General features: G+C 42.5%; 2 protein-coding genes across 7 annotated transcripts in view; both read left to right on the top strand.

Moving 5' to 3' along the window:
- Nucleotides 1–2709, top strand: part of MTM1 (myotubularin 1) — a 41567-nt gene extending 38858 nt beyond the window's left edge. Inside the window, exon 15 of one of the 2 annotated variants that reach the window (XM_083722912.1) lies at nucleotides 666–2709. In XM_083722912.1, coding sequence (XP_083579038.1) covers nucleotides 666–824 — 159 coding nt within the window. In that variant the 3' untranslated portion in view covers nucleotides 825–2709. The remainder of the gene's footprint in view (nucleotides 1–665) is intronic. The other variant, XM_083722913.1, reaches the window with a different exon arrangement.
- Nucleotides 2710–5362: 2653 nt separating this feature from the next.
- Nucleotides 5363–19844, top strand: part of MTMR1 (myotubularin related protein 1) — a 55118-nt gene continuing 40636 nt past the window's right edge. Inside the window, exons 1-4 of one of the 5 annotated variants that reach the window (XM_083722875.1) lie at nucleotides 5364–5781; nucleotides 11417–11522; nucleotides 13232–13255; nucleotides 17033–17083. In XM_083722875.1, the coding sequence (XP_083579001.1) occupies nucleotides 5582–5781; nucleotides 11417–11522; nucleotides 13232–13255; nucleotides 17033–17083 (381 nt within the window). In that variant the 5' untranslated portion in view covers nucleotides 5364–5581. Of the gene's footprint in view, nucleotides 5782–11416; nucleotides 11523–13231; nucleotides 13256–17032; nucleotides 17087–19844 lie in introns of all 5 variants that reach the window. The other 4 variants (XM_083722876.1, XM_083722877.1, XM_083722878.1 and 1 more) reach the window with 4 other exon arrangements.

Here is a 19844-nt window from a genome sequence, read left to right as displayed (position 1 = left end):
ATAGTTGATTTAAAACAAGTCTTGCTTTCGGAACCAGAGAGAACTAACTACAGGCTGTTATAAGAGGAGGGAAGAGAACAAATGAGGCGGCATCTTCCCATCCCCTGTCGCCTGGCAGCAACAATTACAACAGGCTGCAGCGGAGGAAGGAAGTGAGAATATTCTGCTGGCACAGCTGAGAGATGGACAGTGTTTGGCAACTTTTCTTGAACTTGTCCACCCGAGCCAGTCATTGCAACATTAGAATAACTTGTTCCTCAGTTTACTTATCTCCTCTCCCCGCCGCCCCATCTATTTTCCCTTTGTGTCTTGTCTTTTTAGATTGTAAGCCTCGGGGCACGTACTGTCTTTTTAAAAAACTGATGTTGGAACCTTTACTGGTGAAAAACAAGATAAATAGTTGATGTTAACCATAGCTCTGAGTGGGTGGCGCAACAAGCTACTCTTAACAAAAAGCAGTTGTTTTTGAATTCTTCCTTGAGCCCATTTGGGAGGGAAATACATGAACCTGCTAAATCTTGCTAAAGCTTAATATCTGAATGCAGCCAGTCACCTTTACATGAAGATGGAGGTCTTGGATCTGATTTAGCTACCAAATCTTGGATTATTCTGTATCTTCAGTGAAGTCCAAATAACATATTTTAAAATCTTTCAACTGTGTCTAGCAGCCAAATCCAGTGGAACAGCGTTACATGGAGCTACTGGCATTGCGCGATGACTACGTGAGACGACTAGAAGAACTGCAAATTGCGAACAACCCCAGATTTCCCAATTCCTCCTCATCTTCTTCACAGATGATGTCGCACGTGCAAACTCACTTTTGAAGGAGACTGGTTGGATTATTTTCTTTGAACATTGTTATAAGTGGTGCTTATTCTGATGTATTGGACAAGAGGAAAACATTGATGCCTTATGTAGAGTTTTTTCCTAAAATCTTTGTCCATATAGGAGAGGATTTGAACACAAGTGGGCTTTTAAAAATAGATTTATGTGCCTTTCACAAACTTTTGCCTGGGAAAAATGTCATCCAACTAGCAGTTATAATATCTTTAAAGGTGTTTTTTCCCCTCCTACTGCAATCCAAATAGATATAGCTAACGCTTTCAGTAATAGCCATCATCTTTTTTTAAAGACAGTATGAATACATTTTTGTCTATAGGCTCTCCTGCTCAGACTTAAAATGCATGTTTAAGTTCATATATTGAGCAAAGTGCCATTGATGCCAATGAGAAATTTGCTGAATCATATGCACATGTAAGAAGCCTGTGGTGTAAGAAGCAAAGTTGTTAAGGGCACATGCTCTTGAGGATCAATTACTGTGTGGACTAGTTTTATATGGTTTCTTACACTAAACTTATTTCAGTGATAGTGGTAAGCTATCATGACTTAAATTTGTGCCTATTCAGAGCAGCAGCCTTATGAGATGGAACATAATGTGTGAGCTTGTATAACTTGTTCCCATAATAAATTAGTATTTTTCTCAAATATATTAAACAATATGCAGAAAATAGGGAATGCACTGAAAATATTTAAATGTTGCAGATCACTCGGTTTGCTGTCTGCCTTCATGTCAGTTTTTTGTTAAATTTTATAATTCCTTTCAGGAATCATTTAAAAACATTACAAGCACTTGTGAAGTCAGCACAGACCTTGCAACTTGATATTTTAATCCACATTTTATTTAGGATAAACAGTTTATTAAGTGATATTTGGTCAGTTCAGAATATCTTGAAGAATAGGATTTGTGAAGAACTGTTTGCAGCTAACGTGACTTATTTTCAACATATTTGACACTTTGAGGGTGTTTGTCTACCATTTGTAAATTATTATATGTGTAATTTTTGATCTACAAAATGTAAGGTGGCAAGGATATCCTAGGAATAATTTGTAAATTAATTTGAAATGTTTGGAGTATTCTTTTCTTTGTAAAGTGTAAATATTTTCGGTTTCAAAGACTGAAGACATAAAATACTATAAATTTATTAGTTTTAGAGGACATTGGGATATTTTAGAAATAGTATATTTTCATTAAAAGAAAAGCAGAGCACATTAATACGGTTAATAGTATACTGATAAATTTGCACTACTTCTTCAGGGATAGACTGAAGTACTAGTAATAAATTCCACTAGTTGATGCATGATTTATTTCCTTCCACTTGATACCTGTCCTCTAAATTTCACACACCTTTGATTCTTTTGTCTTTATCTCATTGCACATGTACATGGCTTGTTGTTTTCTGTAAGGGTAACAAATCTGAGATGAACTGCATAACTTGAATTACAAGGAAACTCATGTATCCCATCAGCCTATTCTAAATGACTGAGCATAAAACTCTGAAAAACTATGCAGACTGATATAATTGCCTTTTGTTTGCCTGCAGTTTTTAAGCATCTCATTTTTCACGGGAACCCTTAAAACATCATGTATGTTTCATACTGTCTAGTGTGGATTAATTGCTATCTTGCTTGTTTTTACTAAGTAAAACACTACACGCTCAGCTGGGGGTGGGGGGTTGCGGCAAAGCGGGGACTATTGTAAAACAGATTTAAATACATTTGCCTTCTCCTTATCTGCATACCATTGATTGATGTTTCTACCACCACAGGTGATGCTGTGTCCTGAATTTTAGAGAATTTAATGTTTGGGAAAGTATAACTTGATTTTTTAATACCTGCTTAAGTCATATGAAATAAAAAAGCTGAACATTTCTTTATGCCTCTTTTCTGGGTAGCAAACAGCCCAATCCTATACACCATTCCTAGGGGCCCACAGCTCCAAGGAAGGTCTGAAGGGTGGTGATAAAGAAGAGGCCTTCTCTGTAGCAGCCCCAGTTTATAGACTGCTCTTCCCAGGTGCCTTGGCCCTCCCCACCTTACGAAGAACTGGAACTCCAAACTTCCATTCTTCCAAAGGCTTTAATGCTTAATCAGATCAGTACATTAGACAAACTACAGGTTACAAGGTTCAGAACGTACACCAGAGGTAATATACATGGCTAAGTGCAACCTTAATACATTGATCTAACAAGCCAGGGGTCAGCCCCACAAACAACCCGGAGATGCATTTTAAATAAAAGGACACATTCTACTCATGTAAAAACACACTGATTCCCAGACTGTCCGCGGGCCAGATTGAGAAGGCGATTGGGCCGCATTTGGCCCCCGGGCCTTAGGTTGCCTACCCCTGTAACAAGCAGTACACCCTTCTGTACCTTTCTTTTGGAGTGTGGGGCAGAGTGTTTGCGTGACAAGAAGCTGGAGTTCTGGGACTGGGCGCTCCTTCACTTGGGCTGTGTCTGCAAGGTTGCTCATGCTGGCTCTGACATATCTCTGGAGGTGGGGTCAGGATCAGATTTACTGCTAGTTGCCTCCCCAGAAGGAGTTGTCTCACGGAAAGGAGCAGGCAGTCTCCCATCTATCCGTTTCTAGGGAACCACCCACTAAGAGTATACTCTCGGGTTGCCACCCTCCACATCTCCCTTGGAGAGGGCCCATGGAGAAGGACCTTGGATGGCTAACGCATGGTCCAGATTGGTTCATATGGGGAGATGTAGTCCTTGAGGTATTGGGGTTCTGAGCCACAAGGCTTTATAGGTCAAAACCATGTTTCTTGCTATAACATTAATGATCACCAAGCTTTGTAAATTTAAAAGTTACAGCTATATTGGGCATTCTTAATTTGGTTAGTGGCTTGCTGAATTGACGGTGGACTATGAAATGGGCTAGTATATTAGACATTTGATTTTTAAGTGCCTGAATTCATTTTGAAGATGCAAGCCACCTTCATCAAACAGTTAAGCGCATGTGACTAGCAGCTGTGAGTGCTGTTTATTTTTAGCATATGCGTTTCCTTTCTGCTCTGCCACATGTAAAGGAGGGAGGATGTGACAAAATCTAAGGGGTACAGTGCTGGTGAGAGGTACATTACCTGTTGTTTTCACTAATAGTATTGTGGTGAGGAGTGCTCTTATTTTAAATCAAGGATTGGTAGCTCCCAAGAGCCTTGACAGATGGATCTTCTGTATTAGCTTCAGCATCTCAGGCAGAGAACATCAACAAACTACCTGGGGATTCTGATGGTCCTTTGTGATTTCCACTATAACTGGTTAGCAAATTCAGGAAATCTTATGAAATGGTAATCTCCCCCCCCCCTCCTAATCTGCACCTTTCTTATCCCCTTTATACTTTGAGTTTAGTGCAGTGATGCTAAACCAACCACCTGGTAAGACCCTTATTGGAGAACTCCCTCTGCTTGCCAAAATCTGAGGCACACTCTACATATTATAAATCATGGAATTGTCGAGTTGGAAAAGGGACCCTGACAACCCTCTAGTCTAGACCAACCCCCTGCAATGCAGGAATATGCAGCTGCCCTATGCAGGGATAACCTGCAACCCTGGAATTACCTGGCAAAAAGCAAGTTCACACCTCTCATTGAGTTTCTATACACATATACAAAGTGCTTTTTTCGGGGGGGGTGCAGGGGTACGCATACCCCTAAATATTTTGTGAATCTAAGTTTGGCCTCATTGAGGGGCAGTATTTCAAGATGAGTAGGATGTGCCCCTAAACATTTTTTTAGAAAAAAAAACACTGCACATACATACATACACATATGAAGCTCGTTTATTGATATATTTTGGGAATCGTTCATGTTCTTATGTAGCAGCATTGATTTATACTTTCTCCAATGTCAACCAATCATATTGCAAAGCAGTCGTGTCTTGTGTTATAAAGCAAGTACTGCTGGGTTGTCTCTTCGTTTCCCAATGCTTTTCTTACCAATAAATTAAAAATCCGGCGTGGCAAATTTTCATTCTGAAATGTGCCCCAGATATGGGAATTTATTTATTTTTTTAAAAAAAAGTTTTAGAACCGCTGCCTTGAGAGAAATTTAAGAAAACCACCCTCTTGCTCAAATTTCCCTTTCACCACAAACAGGGTGGAGATTTCGAGAGTCCCATTTGCGCACAGCAATTGTCATCCGCCGATTTAAAAGGCATAAGGGAAGAAAGGGGGGGCTAAGATGGGGCGAATTAAAAGCGAGGGTGGCGGGAACCCATCCCAATGGGACAGAAAAGCGAGAAAAATGATCTGCCGTTCCAATCATGTTCATGGCCAGAGGAAAAACACCCGAGAAGCAGCAGGCAGACACGTCGAAGCAGGGGGTTGGGGGGGGGAGGGAATGGATTCCAACGGGTCTACTCCGAGTAGGGACTGGGCGCAGCCGGCGCGAGGACACAGAAGCGCCGCGCCGCGGCACATTGTTCCCCCCTCATGCAAACGCTCCGTCGGCTGGCTCCGCCCGACCCGCCCTTTTCTAACCCCCCCCCCCCCAGCTCAGAGAAGGATCGCAGCCTCGGCCGCCTCAGCAACCGCCTCTCGTGCTCCTGCCGCGGAGGCCTGTGGGTAGGGAGCTCGCCGCGCGCTGCCTCGGCGGCCGCCTCCGCCAGGTGACAGTTGGCTTCCCGGCTGCCGCCGCCTTGCTTCTCCTCACGAGCCAGGCCGGGAAGCGAGGACGGAGAGCAGGAAGCCCCCGCTGCCCGCTCGCCCGCGGCCGCACTCCACGGCCACCGGCAACATGGACGGCAGGGCGGCGGCAGCGGCGGCGGCCGAGAGCGGAGCGGGACCCGCCGGCCCGCTCAGGAGACCCACGCGCCTGGCGTCGGTGGCCGGGCCCGGGGCGGCTGCGGCGGCGGCGGCGGCGGCTGCAGCGACTGGGGCGGCCTCGTCGTCGAGCGCCGCCGGGTCTCGCCAACCGAGTGTGGAGACCCTGGACAGGTGAGGGCGGGGAGGGAGGGTCGGGCCCCGAGAGGAGGCGGCGGGGTTGGCTGCGCCGCCGCTTTGTGTTCGCCGGCTGCCTTCTCATCACGCTCCGGGGGATTGGCTTGTGTGTTGTCGGAGGGAGGGGGAAGCCGCTCCCTATTCCTGGTGTCCCTTTCGTTATAAGAGCATCGGTTGACGAGAGAGAAGGGCTGGGGGGATGGGGTGGGTACGTGGGTGCACGCATGCATAGGTATCTGTGTGTATGTCTGCATGTTTATATACGTGTGCATTTATATGGATATGTCTGCATATGGTGCTGGAGGAGACCCTTGAGAGTCCCATGGACTGCAAGAAGATCAAACCTCTCCATACTGAAGGAAATCAGCCCTGAGTGCTCACTGGAAGGACAGGTCCTGAAGCTGAGGCTCCAGTACTTTGGCCACCTCATGAGAAGAGAAGACTCCCTGGAGAAGACCCTGATGTTGGGAAAGATGGAGGGCACAAGGAGAAGGGGACGGCAGAGGACGAGATGGTTGGATAGTGTTTTCAAGGTTACCAGCATGAGTTTGACCAAACTGCGGGAGGCAGTGGAGGACAGAGGTGCCTGGCGTTCTCTGGTCCATGGGGTCACGAAGAGTCGGACACGACTAAACGACTAAACAACAACTGCATATTCGTACGTGTGTATGCATATATGTACGTGTGTATGCCTGTGTGTGTCTGCATGCATGTTGTTCGGATGCCTGATTATCGTCTTCCAAAGCAACTACTCTGTTACCAACTTCAGAATGGAAAGCGTAAAGCCTGTGGTCAACAACAGAGGTTTAAAGACTCTCTCACAAAAATGCAACTGACAGTTTGGAAACACTGGCCTGCAAGTGCTCCAATGGGAGAGCAGGCTTTTCCAAAGGTGCCCATGGGCTTTGAAGACGCTTGAACTCAGGATGAAAGGTGCCAAGAGGAAGGCACGTTTGGCAAACCCTCACCATGATCAACTCCCATCCGGAAACTTATGTCCCTGGTTTGAAAGGACGTGTGGATGCAGAACTGGCCTCCACAGTCACTTACAGACTTGTCCTTAAAACCATGTTCATGGAAGAGAATCTTACTCAGCTACAAGCAATTGCCAGAGAAGAAGAAAAAAAAGATCTCTGTATACTATACATGTATTTTTACATTTTTATACAGTCATACCTTGGGTAAATGTGCTTCAGGTTGAGCATTTTCAGGTTACGCTCTGCAGCGACCCGGAAGTAACAGAGCATGTTACTTCCGGGTTTCGCCACTCTCGCATGCGCAGACACTCAAAATGACGTCACACGCATGCACAGAAGCGGCGAATCGCGACGCGCAGTCACGGGCTGCGTTCGCCTTCAGGATGCGAACGGGGCTCCTGAACGGATCCCGTTCTCATCCAGAGGTACCACTGTATTGTAATCTGCCCTGTGATCCTTGGATGGAGGGTGGTATAGAAATAAATAATAATAATATATATAATATAGAGAGAGTGTGTATTTGTGTGTGTATACTATATATGTATACTACATGCATGTATGCACCTATGTCTGTGTGTGTCTGTATATATGTATAGGTATAGTTGTTGGCATCCGTCTGTTTCGGAAGGCAGTGGAAGAGTGTGCCTTTGAGGGTGAAGTTGAATAGTTGGAGAGTTACAGTGCCTGCTCTGCCAGTAGAGTCCGATATAGGAGAGATATGTTTTGTTGCAGCTAGGGCAGATGAAGTTTTGCTGCTACAGGTGCACCATGGCATTTCTTCTCTCTGTGCTTTTGCCAGTGGTCATTCCTCCTCTGGTCACTGCTGTGGATACACAATGTGACTAGATGCCTACCTCCACAAAATGCTTGTGTCCTTCAATGAAAACGTGCATCAATGTCCAGTATGACAGCTTCTGACGCCTTCTCTATAAAGAGCAATGTGAAACAGGGCTGTGTTCTCGCCCCAATTCTCTTTGGCACATTCTTCTCCCTGTTGCTCATATGCCTTCAGCTGAAGACAGTGTGCACATCCATTCCAGGAGTGGCAGGGGTCTGTTCAACCTGGCACACATCCGGGCCAAGAAAAAAGTGTGGTGGATCCTTATGTTTGCAGATAACAGCCTTGGCAGCACACTCCAAGGAAGCGCTACAGAGTCTCATCAAATGTTTTGCCAAAGCCCACATAGAATATTTGTGTGTGTGTGTGTTTGTGTGTGTGTGTGTGTGTTGTTGTGGATATACACATGAAAATAGACAAACTTGACACATCCTGCTTTTTGGAGGCTAGTGATAAATGCACCCTCCAGCATTTTATGAGATTGAATGAGAGAAGTGAGCTAATGGTAGACCCTCCTTCATTAGAGGTTTTTTAGCAGAGGTTGGGTAGCCATCTGTCATGGATGCTTTAGTTCCTGCATTGCAAGGGATTGGACTAGATGACCCTTGGGGTCCCTTCCAACTTTACAGTTTTATGCTTCTATAATCAGGCCCAGAAGGGCTTTAGAAGAGCTCTCCTGAGCAGCTGATAGTGGTTTCAAGGGATCCAGTGCCATCCCAACTTCCATATGAGTCTCTGTGTGAGAGAGAGACACACAGAGAGATGCTTGGCTACTGCATACTACTAAATAACCTATTAATTTCAAAAGCTGGTCATCACTTTGGTGGGAATTGTGCAGGCACCAGTGTTGTGGCATGCACTCCCTGCTGACATACCAGAGGATTCATATGTAGCAATATGAATTAAAAGGCTGTTTCTGTGATTTCTTGAACTGATCCTCCTGTTTTAATTGCTGTTATAATTGATCTGCTGTTTTAATGGGATTGTTTGATTGTTTATTTTAATTACTGTGTACTTTTAATTATTCTTTATCTTAACGGTATTGTGTAGTTGGTTCTTATGCTTTATAAACTGCCGAGAAGTCATTTAGAAGTTTACTATTAAAAATAATAGTAAAATGATACAATGCTCAGTACATGTATTAATCACTATTGGGTATGATGATATTAAATGATGTATCCTATAAACTGGTGCAATATAGTGACAAGGAACTGAGCTGCCAACCCTGAAGTCCCCAGTTTAAATGCTGCCTCTGCCATGGACTTATTATTAGGCAGCCTTAGGCAAACTGCTGTCCCTCCATCTCCCCTTTCCTCACAACTCCCCTCCAAATAGTGTTATTTATTTATATAACAATATTGACGTACATGGTGTTGTTGTTGTTTTTTTTAATGGTTTAAGTCCCAAACCCAAGGGACTTATTCTGAAATAGACATTGAGAAGCAACACAGGAAGGGCTAAATAGAGGTGGAGTAGACTGAGAAGAGGAGATGTGCCTTGGGAAGTGTTCTTAGGACCAAATAGAGAGGCCTGGAGGGCCACTTTTGGCATGCAGGCATGAGGTCCCACACACCTAAGGCATAGGCACTAGGGGATGAGGGAGCAGAAAGGAAGTGGGGAGTGGTGTGTGAGTTCTCTATAAAATTTATAATTTGAAATTTTTCCATTGAGTAACTTGTATCAGAATATTTTCAAATTGCATTAGAAAATTTTTCTAATCCAGACTGATCTAACTTTATATGTGTAATTTAGTTGTATTTTTTAATTGTGCTAACAGAAAGTATCCCAAGTTTTTAAATAATTGTCCCTATCCCAGAAGTATTTAACCTGTCACTATGTGTCACATACTTACTAGGGACAATCACCTGAGAAACAAATACAACCTTGACATTTTGCTCAGCTTGCTTAATATATTTGCATTCATTGTTACTAATGAACCAATGAGACATATTTTTTAAAAAAGAGAAATAAAGTTCAGGAAAAAATCCATCCCACATCAGCCTTGTGAATTTGAAATTTGATTTCCCCAGTTCTAGTACAACTCTCAACAACATTGACTTATTCATATAACCTGCCCTTTATTGTGCATTTTCATTAGGTTGAGGAAAGTTTGTTTTCCATAGAAAATAAGTTACTGAAAATACATTGTCTCCATTCCTTTCAATATTTCACTAGCTGAAACTGGTTGTAGCATATCTCAAATTCCCACATCACTTCCCAGAATCTGGCAGTCTTCTCAGTTTTTGCTGCCAAACCACCTCAGGCTGTTTCAGGAAATTGCTTTCGCGTTTTTCCTGAGTGTTTAGGCATTCTTGAAGAAAGAACCTATTGCTAAGACTTAATGGGTCATCCAGTTAAAATCCTGGGATTTGCTAACCCTAAAAACCTACTTGGTCTATAATCTGTATGCTTCTAGTTACAAATGTTCATGCTTAAACAGATATCAGTTTTCTCCTCTTGTTGTCCAGTTATTCTTTCAAGTCAGAAGACTTTCCTAGTATTTTTGCAGTTTGTTTTTGTTAACTGTTTTTGTCTGCTCAATAGAAAAATTAACTAATGTTTTAAAATACTGTATTTTTCGCCCTATAGGACGCACTTTTTCCCCTCCAAAAATGAAGAAGAAATGTGTGTGCGTCCTGTGGGGCGAATGCAGGCTTCAGGAAGCTATCTGCAAGCCTGCAGAGCCCGGCAGGAACTCCCGCGGGCTCCGAAGACTTGTGGATAGGTGCTTGCAGCCCGAAGTCCGGGGAGCGCAGCACTGGAAACCCCGGGCTTAGGGCAGCTATCCGCAAGCCTGCGGTGCTCGGCGGGAACTTCCGCCGGGCGCCGCAGGCTTGCGGATAGCTGCTCTAAGCCCGGGGTGCACAGCAGGCTACAGCACTGCACTCCCCGGGCTTCGGATAGCAGCAAGCTCCGGGAGGGATGGTGAGGTTGAGCGCAACCTCGCCATCGCTCCCGGACCCGTTCTGGGGGCTGGGTCGGGGGAAGTTCGGGCTTCCCCTGCCCCCAGCCCGGCAATCTCTGGGAGCGATGGCGAGGTTGAGCGCAATCTCACCTTCGCTCCCGGACCCCCAGCCCCGAGGCTAAAAACGAAGCCAAGACAGCTAGCGGGATCTATCCCACTCGCTGTCATGGCTTCTTTGCTCTTTGGGGCTCGGGGGGGGGGGAATAATTTTTTCTCTTTATTTCCCCCCCCCCAAAAAAAAAATAAGTGCACCCTATGGGCCGGTGCGCCCTATAGGGCGAAAAATACGATACTTCTTCAAAAATTGCCTCTGCCTTCACATACACCAGTTTCCCCATTTCTGGGTTATTATAAGGAGTGCTCAAAATGGAAGAGCAAGAAGAAAAAGCAGGATGATTTAATAGAAATAAGGCCACATTTAATTACATCACTTGAAAAGACGAGAAAATGTTTTAGATCTGCTTTATAAGTGGGATGGTTTCCTACTCACTTCAAGCATTGGCTTGCTGTAATGTCTGTTGGGCAAAATATGTTTGAGGCAAACTTCCAGACTACTATTTTGAAAACATGGTTTGAAGTGCATTTTCAAAATCTTTCTTTTGCAGCTAGTGCTAACTATAGTATTTCCCTTTTGGATGTTACTGTCAATGAAACATGGAAATGGAGAAGCGAATCTGCACATGAGGGGGCAGAGAGTGGTCATGCAAATGTGCTGTTCATTTCTAATCTGTAAAACCATGCTTTGAAGGATCATCTGAATTAAACGATTAATGCAGAATCTAAATGTTCAGTAGTTATTTATAAAGTAAGAATCTTCTGCTAAGTAACTTGTTATATATTCTGTTCTTGTAGCCCCACAGGATCACACGTTGAATGGTGCAAGCAACTCATTGCTGCTACAATTTCTAGTCAGATTTCAGGTTCTGTGCCCTCAGACAGTGTATCCAGAGAGTACCGGGTAAGTCTTCTTTATTCATTCTTTTAATTTATGTATATGGTGCCACATCAGTCCTTACCCCAAATAAGATATGCAAGGGAATGGAGAGCAAAAACAAAAAATGTATCTTTCTGTCATCTGAGAAAAGGGTTAAGATGATAACATGAAAGGGTAAGATTTTATATGTGAAGCAGTTAGATCTGATAAACTGTTACTTTTTTGAGTTAGTGCCATTTGAAATCTAAAATTGCCACTTAGTTTGGGTCTTCAGTGTGATTGATTGTGAGAAAATACTTTTATTTCATCTTTCACCTTTGCTTTTTGATTTTAAAAAGCAAGCAAATTGCCATGCATTCTTCAAGTAAAGCAGCCAGATGAATATTTGTCTTGTTTCATTTAAAGCAAATTAAGTCATTTACCAGTGTTTTGTGGATTCAAAAGGCAGTAGATTCTCTCTAGAAGTAGGAAACTCTTTAAACTCCCATGAATAGGAAATAGATTGTTCCTATACCTAAAGATGAATCTGTTGAAGCATACTTGATCAGATTCTATTTTTAAAATTCTCCTCTTGTGTGTTTTTCTCTATAGAAGCAGTCAGAATTTTGTACTTGGAACTTCTGTAACATGTGGCAGCAAAATGTAATGCTTTCTCTGGACCACGGCTGCTGCCTTGGATAAATGAATGTGGCAATTTTGGCATTACAGCTATTGTACGTTACCTGTGGAATCTGAGTTTTTAGAGCTTGGATTCAATGTACTGGGGAATTCTGGTGCAGTCCTCAAGAACAGAGTATTTATTTTAACATATCTCTGTTTTTGGCAAATATCACACACGTTTGAAAAGAGAGGAATCTTTTAAAGTCAGCACCATCAGGTATAGATGACTGAGCCACTTAACAGTCAGTGCTCTTGTACTGGGGCAAATTGCTAATGCCAGGTGTATCTGGAATAAGTACAAGTATCTCACAGCTCATGTGCCTTTAACTTTTGCACATTCAGCTTTATGCACTTACCATTTTTTTTTATTAAAAAAAGGGAGTGGAAAGATGGCAGACATCTAGGAAAAAAGACCTTAGCAATCCCACCTGCCATTAAACCCAATGTGTGTTGACTATACAGTGGTACCTCGAGTTACAAACGCCTCAGGTTACAAATGCTTCAGGTTACATACTCCACTAACCTGAAAGAGGTACCTCAAGTTGTGAACTTTGCCCCAGGATGAGGATGGAAATTGTGTGCCGGCAGCGCAGCAGCAGCAGCAAGAGGCCCCATTAGCAAAAGCACGCCTCTAATTATTATTATTAGGTCATCCGTTTTGTGATTATTTGTTGGCTAAGTTGATGGTGTTCTGACCCACATTTTTTCTTCTTTGTTTGGACAGCCATGTTGTCCCTGTGATTTTTATCATTTGATTCCTTGGGTGCGATCTTGATGGTTCCTTAAGCAGTATTACAAGATCTGCTGCCAGAATATTCCACCCTTTGGGTTTGTTTATTCAGCCTACCATACTGCACCAACCTTGGAAGTGTATTGATTTGTTTTGCTTACCCTATCATCATGGATACATAGGGCCTCATGATTCATTTCTATTTAACTGTGTCACAGTGAGCATGTAAAGAATAGCATGGTCATTGGTATGATTCTAGTAATATGGGCCTGTAGGTGGTATTTCCCAAATGTAGGATTTGAATACGTGACTTGTTGGATAATATCTGTATTTTAACTAACAGGTATACAGGAGGCCTACTGTAAGGGTAAGAATAAATGTGGCTATTGGCAAGTCAGCCTTTTACCTGTTTTGTGTTTTTGTGCTGTGTTGAGAATCCAGTGTGCTAAGTGTTCTTCTTTACTTCATAAATGGTCGGTTTAAACCAGTCGGGCCATCTTGCTATGCAACAGCTTGTTTGCCATAGAAATGTTTTATGTACATTGCAGTGTTGTCATGAGCAGTAAAAGCCAGTGTGTGAGAGTGCAGTATATTTAAGTTATGTTGGAAATGCATGGTACTAATTTAAGTTTTATTACATTCATTCTGACAAATAAGCCCCCTCAACTGATGCTTACATGTTTTGGAGCGCAGAGTACTGTATTACCAGTGTTAATGTTTTCTGTGTGCTACAGATATTTGAAGGAACCAAAGAACAAACAATACATTTTAGTCTATCCTACTTAAATAAGATTTCAATCAATGCTTCTGTTTATGCACGCATTCCCATATTGGCAAGACTCTTAGTGGAAAATTCTAAATCTGTGATCCAAGTTAGGCACTGCTGCAATGACATACATCTTTGTCCCATAATTGCTAAAATGTGTCATCCAGTGTTCATTCTGGATATTAAAAAAACATGTATTTGTTTTTTTGTTGCCTTCAGTTTCAAATCAGCAAATGAAGTTTCAAATCAGGGCTGAGGAACAGTTGGATCCTGAGCTCCCCCATCACTTAATGTCACCATGACGTCAGGTGATTTAGCTTCAAAGGAAAAAGTTAGGAACGCACATCTAGCATGCTCCCATTTCTTGAGGTCAAGCCCGGGTACAAAACAAAAATATCCGTTTGTTGGTATGGCTTGAATTGAGCTATGTCATCCAAGGAAGTATGCAAACCCCATTTGCAGAAGGGATTGACTCCTTGGGAGCTCTAGATTGGGAGTTCCCAGATGGAGCCAATCTCTGCAGGGGTTGCATTGAGCACCAAATTAAAAATGCTCTGGTTGCAGGGGAACAATGAGGAGCATATTCTAACACTCCCAATTGTTCCTTTGCAGCCTGCTTTACACCTCTTGGGCCAGATTAGGACTCTTGGTAGGCCTAATTCTGCCTTCAGGCTGGAGATTGCCTTTGCCTATTCTAGAATCTAGTGCATCCCTCCCAGCCCCAGGTGAAAATATTCCACCCAGTCCTTTGCTTTGCTCCTGAGATAGCACATAGAACAGCCAATTACCCAGTCTCCAGTGGTGGGTGAAAATAATTTCCAGGGGAACTGGCAGGCTGGCTGTTTAAAACTGATGCAGTTGGCTTCCCCACCCATTTCTATACACTAGTGTGCCATAAAGAGCTAATATTCCTGATCTAGCAACCTTTGAGGACTTATTTGGAAGGCTAGCATAGCATAGGTCTGCTTCCATTGAAATCCTAGTCTCATTTTCTTGCTGGTCCTGGCATCCCTCTTCTGTATTGTTTTGTTTGGAAGAGGCACATTCTTTGGATGTTGGTGATGCTTTCAAAGGACAATAGAATGTTAGAGGCCAATGAAGCATCTGGGGCATAACTTTAGTTTCCCTCCAGCCACTATCCAGTCATAGAATGAGAGGAAGTAGAAGGTAAATCTTGATTTAGGCTGCTCCTCAAAAAGAGGAACAGTGGGTTACTACCTGCCTTTTACAAAAAAGGCTTAAAATACAGCATTTTTTATCCTGCTCTCTAGACTCCCAGAATGCTTACGTATAATTTCATCAGACTATTATCTATTGAATAGTGATACACATAAATCTAAGGACAAGGTAAAAATGGTTACAGTTAAAATTATGTGTAATTTTTTTCTTGCTAAGCTTTTTGGTAGTTCTTTTCCAGATTGCATTGCTTTAGCCTTCTCTTCCTGATCTTTGCATCTGCATCTTCTTGTTCAAAACTAAAAAATAATAATATATGGGGCTGCCATAATTCTTCCTGCAGTACGATGCAAGTGCATCTGTATTCTTCAGCAATATTCCTGATGTGGGGAAAATTTGCTTCAAAGTATCGTTCTTCTCTTTATAAATGGAAATTATAAAAATGTTGCAAATCTTAATTATTTGAAAGTTTAGCTACTAGCATATTTTAGGTCAACTGAACATTATTTTGTGGTTTAATAGGAATTATTAAAAAAGAGTATTGTAGAACTTACGCAGTTGCTTCAAAACTTGGCCCAGCAAGGTGCCGCCTTGCTGAGCTCAGGCCATGTTCGCACATGTGAGAAAGCTTATGGGATTCCGTGTAGGTGGGCTGCTGCTGCTGCTGGTGGAGATCATTCTGTTCCTCCTTTGCCAGCTTGTTCTGCTTGCATTCTGGCTGCTACTCCATAGTCAGTACAGAAACCAATCATGCTGACAGAGGAAGGGCAGACTGACCCATCTCTCCTCTGCTAGCCCACTGTATTTTTATTTTTTATTTTTTGCTGGATATGTCAGAATCAGAAACAGTATTGGCCTGTGGTGAAGGGGCAGTGATTCATGTCTTTATTACCAGGCTGCTGCACTCTTCTGCTGGAAACACAAGGGGATGAAGCCAGCATAAAAATCAAGCATGCAAGCTTGACTCCGTCGTCCCCCCCCCCCCCAGTCTGCTGTGTTTCTGTGTTGAACATACAGAACACAAAGTCTCTTCCTGCTCAGTCAGCATAGAAACCAAGCAGAATGCCTCCTACACCAGCCTGCTGCATTCCAGTTTACAGCCTTTTTACTACTAGCCTGGTTTTTACTTGTGAGTAGGGCTGGCAAAGGAGAGATTGAGTGCTCTGTCCATATCTGTCTTTTTTATGACTAAAAAGGAGGCAAGTAAAAAATTTGTAGGCTAGTAACTTTTGGGGCCTAATTTATAGAGCTGCATTAAATTCAGCTTTTGAGGTTTGAACACAAGATGTTGCCTATTCAAATAATAATTCCTCCAATTCAACAGTTGTGACCTGGAACTCACCTGGGCTTAAAAGCAATCTCATAAAGGAAGCTGTTAACCAGCTGTCTCTATACAAAGCAAATGTTGTAAAAATATCATGGTCTCCAGTGAAGTTTCTGAAATGCAGATACTTCAGAAAGCACCTCCTTAAAGTTTTGTCTGGAGAAGGAAGAAATGCAAAGAAATGGACCTTTATATATTTTGACGAATTATGTTCTTGCTGATCCAGCTGGTGTGTGGAAAAATATTTCATGCAACAAAATCTTAAGAAACAAATGATCAGAAATGGTTAAACCTGATTCTGAAGTGTCTTGCTGGCATATCCAGCAGCAATAACAACATAGTATCAGGGTTTGTGGTAATGGGCAGATCTGCAGATGGGGCCATTAAGTTCTTAGCATTACTTCAACTGTCTTAATATCTCTATTGAGGATACAAATATTTAATTGTTTTATCTTTAAATAACTGCATGGATTCTCTCATTGGTCTATAATCAATTCCTTCTTTTATGTCAAGCATGTGGCCTACTTTATACTCTGCATTTTGTCTTTGCTATTTTAAAGATTGCTTGTTTCAAAAAAAGAAAAGAAAAGACAGTACATACTTTGTGTTCTTTGGTATCTGGACTTAGGTTTGGAGGAACAGGAATGTTCATATTCCAGATCATCCCAATATTTAAAAAAACAAACCACGACTGGATCTAATAGGTGCTAAAGTCTCTGCTTGACCTATTTGATTTTTGCAAGGAATGAAAAAGCTTACCAAATACATTTCTTTTGGAGTATCTACTGTCTCTGTTTTTAAAATTCTCTCCTTTCACCTGTTATGTGCATGTTTTTTCTCTTACTTCTGCTTGCCCACTGCTGCATCATGCTATTCAGGAGATTCAGGATGGACACAATGGCTATCCTTCTGACGCAGAAGTTGATCAGGTGGCAAGTTTTACTCATCTTTTGTTCACTAACTCTATAGAATGTCACTGTGAATGTTGGAGTTGTGAAAATTCTCATTTTTGTTACCTACTCTTCAGAAGTTCGAGAATAGTTTAAAAACTGTTTTTCAGTGCTTGTGAACAGTGGTGGACTTTGGGCTTTAAAATTTCAGCAGCACCCTTTGCGATGACACAGTTTGGTGCCCCCCATCTCTCACCTTCCATTGCAGTGCCCTCTTGGTTTGGTGCGCAGTGCAGGTGAATCAGTCACACACTCCCCTAAATCCTCCCCCACTTGTGAAAATGAATACTTCTCTGAAGCTCTCTCGTTTGAATTGAGGATGTATAACACATACTCATAGCTAAATGTCCATTGAAGCTAGTGGGTAGTTTAGAGCAGTGCCATTGTCTTGAGGCACATAGCAGATTATATCTATGGTTTTTCCCATAAGCATTGGTAAATATGTACAGTTCCTTTGATTACTTTTAAAATGTACTAGAAGTGAGGCCATAGGCGTATCACTTCCAGTGGTATGCAAAACACAGTCATTCCAAGTGATCAATGCAGGCTGCTCCTTGTAAAAAGCACATATTTAAAGACCATTGCAGACATGCCCCATTGCACCAGGCTTTGGATTGGTAACCTAGGGTCCTGCTCCCATCTGTATTTGGCACCTGTTGACCTAGGCCATATTTCCCTCACCTCAGAGGTGTAGCTAGGGGGGTGGGGGGCACTGGGCACCACACTGTGGGAGGCGGCACTTACTGCAGGGCCTTCAGTGCGCCTCAGCCATGCATCTCTTCTGGAAGTAATGCATTGGCTTGGGTGCCCGCAGGCTCCGCACTGCCTGAAATGGCAGCATCGGGGTTGCATCTGCCCACCACCTCCCCCTCAGCTGTAAGGCGACTGAGATTGAGGTGCCGGGAGAACTGTGTGCAAGGTCCATGCTGCCCATAACGGCAGTGTGGTCTTGCTTCGACCTGCTGCCTCTCCCTCAGCTGCTCTACAGTGAGGTGAGGTGCAGTGTGCCCTGCTCCTGCTTGCCCCGCCCCCAGGTGAAGGGCGCACACATCACCCTGGGTGTCTGGGTGGCCAGCTACGCTGCTGCCCCCCCTCTCCCAGTGTAGGTGACTCACAATAGGAACATGTGTAAGGTCCACACTAGGAGTCAGAGTAAGATTGATACTTAGCCCATTGAATGCCTGACAGGGATGGTCACAAGACATTTAGCATTTAAGGCACATTCAGAAGGAAGGCCATTTTCTCTCAAGTTGCAAGTGAGGGATAAAGGTGAGCTCTGCTGTTGTCCAGTAGCTTTCAGTAACAAGCACAGTCCAGTGATGGCATAGGTTTGCGACCATTGCAGCTGTGCAACATCTGCTCTCCAGAGGACTCCTTCCTTCTTCTCATTGCACTTGGCAACAGCAGCTTGACAGTGTGGGCTGTGGGTTCACTGCATCCCTGTGCTTTCCAGCTGTTGTGAAAGTAGGCAAGAGTGGGAAGTCACAATTTCTGAATGCTTTTTAAGTAACCTATTAATGTGCAACTACTTCAGTGTAGACAAGAATGGTAAATTCAGATAGGAGTAAAACGAAGCACTCCTTATTTCAATATATTAGCCAAGAGTATGTGTAACAGCTTGGACATTTGCAGAGAAACTTTTGACTCTTTTTATAATTGAAAGAGCTGGAACCCTCTTCCTTTCTTGCCACGTTTTGCTTCTTGAAGTCCCTCTGATTGCAAAAGCAGTTTGCCAAGGGGAGGTGGGGAGGGCTACTGTTCAAGAAAATAGGAAGCTTCCTTATATGGAGTCAGACCATTGCTCCATCTGGCTCAGCATTGTCTACAATGACTGGCAGCAGCTCTCCTTGCCTTGCCTTGCCTAGCCTTGCCTTACCTGGAGTTGCTGGGGATTGAACCTGGCACCTTCTGTATGCAAAGCAGATGCTCTACCACTGAGCTATGGCTCTTCCCCTTAAATCAAGGTCAAAATCCCCTTGGCCATGAAGATCTGATTAAGCAGTTACTTGCATCTTAGTCATTAAGTCCAAACATTGATTGATTGATTGATTGATTGTATAAATTTATATATAGTTGAGTATTGTTCAAGTTCACAAAAAGAAATTTTATATCAAATAAATAGCGTTGACTAAAAATAGTTTAGGGAGTTACCCTTTAACCATTAAGGTGCTGCTTAAAATATTACAATATCAATATAGGTGACATTTTATGATTTTCAATTATTATATGATTTTATTGATTTATACCATTTAAATAAATAAAACATATAAAAAACTAATACATGTCCATACAGAGATGGATCCATGGTACAACAAACATCAGAATGACAAAAAAAATACAAATTATTGGACTTGGAATAATATGTTATTTTGAAACAAATCTTAAATGAATTCTGTGAGTGAAGTGAGGCACAAAATTTACAAGACCAGTGGAACTGAATATGATTTAGTGGTGAGTGTTTGTAATTAAAAACTTATTAAAGTCTACATTTTAAATATGCAGTTAATGAATCAGTAAGTTAATTACACCAGTTAATATTGTATGTAGGATAAGGAGTATAAATCATAGTATGCCAGATGTCATATTAGTATTTCACATCAAAATCTGTTAATGTCAAGTGATAAATTGGCCAATTGCTTTAAAAAAAATAATTCCACCACACTTCTGCTAGAGCAGTATTGCACAGAAACAAACACTAGTTCTGTGAACATCATTTGTACATATGGGAAGGCAACTGTTG

Source organism: Podarcis gaigeae (genome assembly GCF_964106915.1).
Source record: "Podarcis gaigeae genome assembly, chromosome: Z".
NCBI classification, from domain to species: Eukaryota; Metazoa; Chordata; class Lepidosauria; order Squamata; family Lacertidae; genus Podarcis; species Podarcis gaigeae.
The sequence above is the reverse complement of the archived record's forward strand: the minus strand, read 5'-3'. Positions and strand labels throughout refer to the sequence as shown.